The sequence below is a fragment of the Melanostigma gelatinosum genome, assembly GCF_949748355.1.
Source record: "Melanostigma gelatinosum genome assembly, chromosome: 6".
Classification (NCBI taxonomy): domain Eukaryota; kingdom Metazoa; phylum Chordata; class Actinopteri; order Perciformes; family Zoarcidae; genus Melanostigma; species Melanostigma gelatinosum.
In genome coordinates, this window is record NC_136639.1 from 1,014,535 (window position 1) to 1,017,034 (window position 2,500).

Sequence of the window (2,500 nt, forward strand, 5' to 3'; positions counted from 1 at the left end):
TTACTGCAGTACTTTTAATACTTGACTTTCCCTTGTAGTGAAGTATTTTATCATCTTGTGTCGGTACTTTTACTAACTGGATACTTCTGTCACCACTTTTTGTAGAAACAAGATGTTTTTTAATCAGGATGGTCAGCAGACTCCAGAGAGAACACGCGTCACTGGTCGACTGTTCGTCAGTGTTGTGTGACTTCAATGAATCCAGAAGCAAAGTAACACAACAGCACAGATCAGTGACTCGTGTACTCGTGTGAAGTACAATGAATTGTGTCTTTGAAGAGAGAAGAGATAATGGTGAAAGTATTCTAAACATAGCGTTCACTTTAACTGATACTGGTTCTTTTAGGTGTCAAGTTGTTTTCTCTAAGTCAGACAGGAAGTCACAGATCTTTTGAAATCAGCCAATCAGCTACCTGTTGGTGAGCGGGCCGACGAATGGGTTGATGAGCAGCTGGACCAGAGCTTTAGAGGCAAACAACAAGCCGACGCGAACATTCTCCTCCCCCAGGAACGCACTGTCCTGAAGACAGGAGGCGCCCTGCAGGAGAGAGAGCGGCGTGAGCTCACCTGTGAACTCAGGCGTCACTCGGGCGTCGTGGCAAACACCACCTACCGAAGCGGCGGTGGTCTTGTTGAGCTGCAGGTCTGTTGTGGGCTTGGCGTCGGGGGGGGTCGGTTCGGTCCGGACCTCGGAGTGCAGACTGAAGGTGGAGTTGTCGAACAGGGACAACAGAGGAGACGAGCGGGGGCTCCGTGCCGACGGAGTACCCGGGATCGGTGCACCGCGGCTGGGAAGAGGGCGCAGCGAGGGCAGGGCGGTCTGGGGCTCGGGGCTGGGATGCTCCACGGCGTAGAGGAAGGTCGGGATGATCGGCACTGGAGGACGAAGACGGATTAATTGGTTCAGTAAAGATAAACATTACGTCTGTGAGAACCTTTTCACGAGCAGAATGATGTGAAAATGAACTCTGAGGATGTAATAAGCATGATTTACATGATTTAGTAATGTCTGCTTTTAGGGCTCATTCTGCTGTTAAAGTCAATATAAAGTTTGTAAATGTAGGAAACAGTGTTTCATTTCTTCCTCACTGAAGAACTGGAGTCTTCCTCAGTGCTGCCACCACTGGCCAAAAGATATATGACAGCAGCAGCAGCAGCACTGAATCAAACAGTGTTCTTCTGCAGCTGCGGTTCCACAGTAAAGGTTCTCCAGTACGACGAGACTTCAGCCTCCAGCGGAGCTACGAGTGTCCACATCTATTCACCATCACAGTGAACAAGCACACTTCCTGTTTACAGCGGCACCCACGTGCCCAGTGCACGGGAATACTCGCGTGATATTCGTTTTCAGGTGTGTTCGTGGACGGAAGCCGGGGACCCATTGACTTGCATCCTCAGGACAATTACTTAGTTACACACAACTTTGCACAACCCTTCTCTATAATACACACTCGATACTTTAATAACACACTTGTTGTAACATACTCTTGTTTGTTTGTTCAACATATTTGACTGTAAATATGCAGTTTGATGTTTCTTGTCGTGCACCAGGACTAACTCCTTGTATGTGTAACGTTCTTCTTTCTGTATTTTTGATATCTTCCACGAACTAATTCTAAGAGTGAAATGTTGGCGAGATGGACGAGTCAGTGTGTTTCTGCACACTCAATACTTAGTCTGTCTGATTAATATCTCTGACGGAGTTTATTCTAAATATGATGTAGAATATGAGATGCTCTCATGCTTCCACTTTACAGATCAATAATGTTTTAATAATTATCACCTGAACAGATCTTCTGTTACTTGATACTTGAAGGTTTCAACCTGAATAAATATGGTTGAAATATAAGTATAAAAATATAAATATAACTCATTGTTCTTTTATTTCACTTTATTCTTCGCATGTTTCTGTATATTTGGTTCTGTCCAGTAACATTCTGGGGAATTATTGTGCAATTATGTTGCATCCAAATGAAGTTGATTGATTGATTGATTGATTAGGAGGTAGAAATGTATTTAAAGCCATAAAGAAGCTGCAATGACATTTAAAAGCCATCAGAGGAGAAAAGAGCAGAGATTCAGTCTGAGAAGAAACCGAAGGAGACAAGTGAGACCTGAGACGTCTGGAGGTTGTGTGTGTGTGTGTGTGTGTGTGTGTGTGTGTGTGTGTGTGTGTGTGTGTGTGTGAGTCAAAATGCTGACGACAGCGTTGACCTCCAGGTTTTTTTACTTGCGTCACAGATAAAAGCAGCCGAGACTGTTAAACACCACGAGATCATGTGACTCCATCTTCATCACTGACTATGTTTACATGAACCATCCATCCGTCCATCCATCTTCCTCCTCTTATCCGGGGTCGGTTCGCGGTGGCAGCAGGTCCAGCAGGCTGACCCAGACCCCCCCCCCCCCAAACATGTTCCAGCTCATTGTGGGGGATCCCGAGGCGTTCTGTGATGTAGTCCCTCCAGCGTGTTCTGGGTCTTACTACTGACCTATGGTC

General features: G+C 45.7%; 1 protein-coding gene across 2 annotated transcripts in view; it reads right to left on the reverse strand.

Moving 5' to 3' along the window:
* The window catches only part of slc18a1 (solute carrier family 18 member A1), a 42,084-nt gene that overhangs the window by 16,977 nt on the left and 22,607 nt on the right, over nucleotides 1-2,500 (reverse strand). For both annotated transcript variants that reach the window (XM_079270088.1, XM_079270089.1), the window contains 2 exons: nucleotides 614-876; nucleotides 414-538 (listed from right to left, as the gene is read on the reverse strand). In XM_079270088.1, coding sequence (XP_079126214.1) covers nucleotides 414-538; nucleotides 614-876 — 388 coding nt within the window. The remainder of the gene's footprint in view (nucleotides 1-413; nucleotides 539-613; nucleotides 877-2,500) is intronic.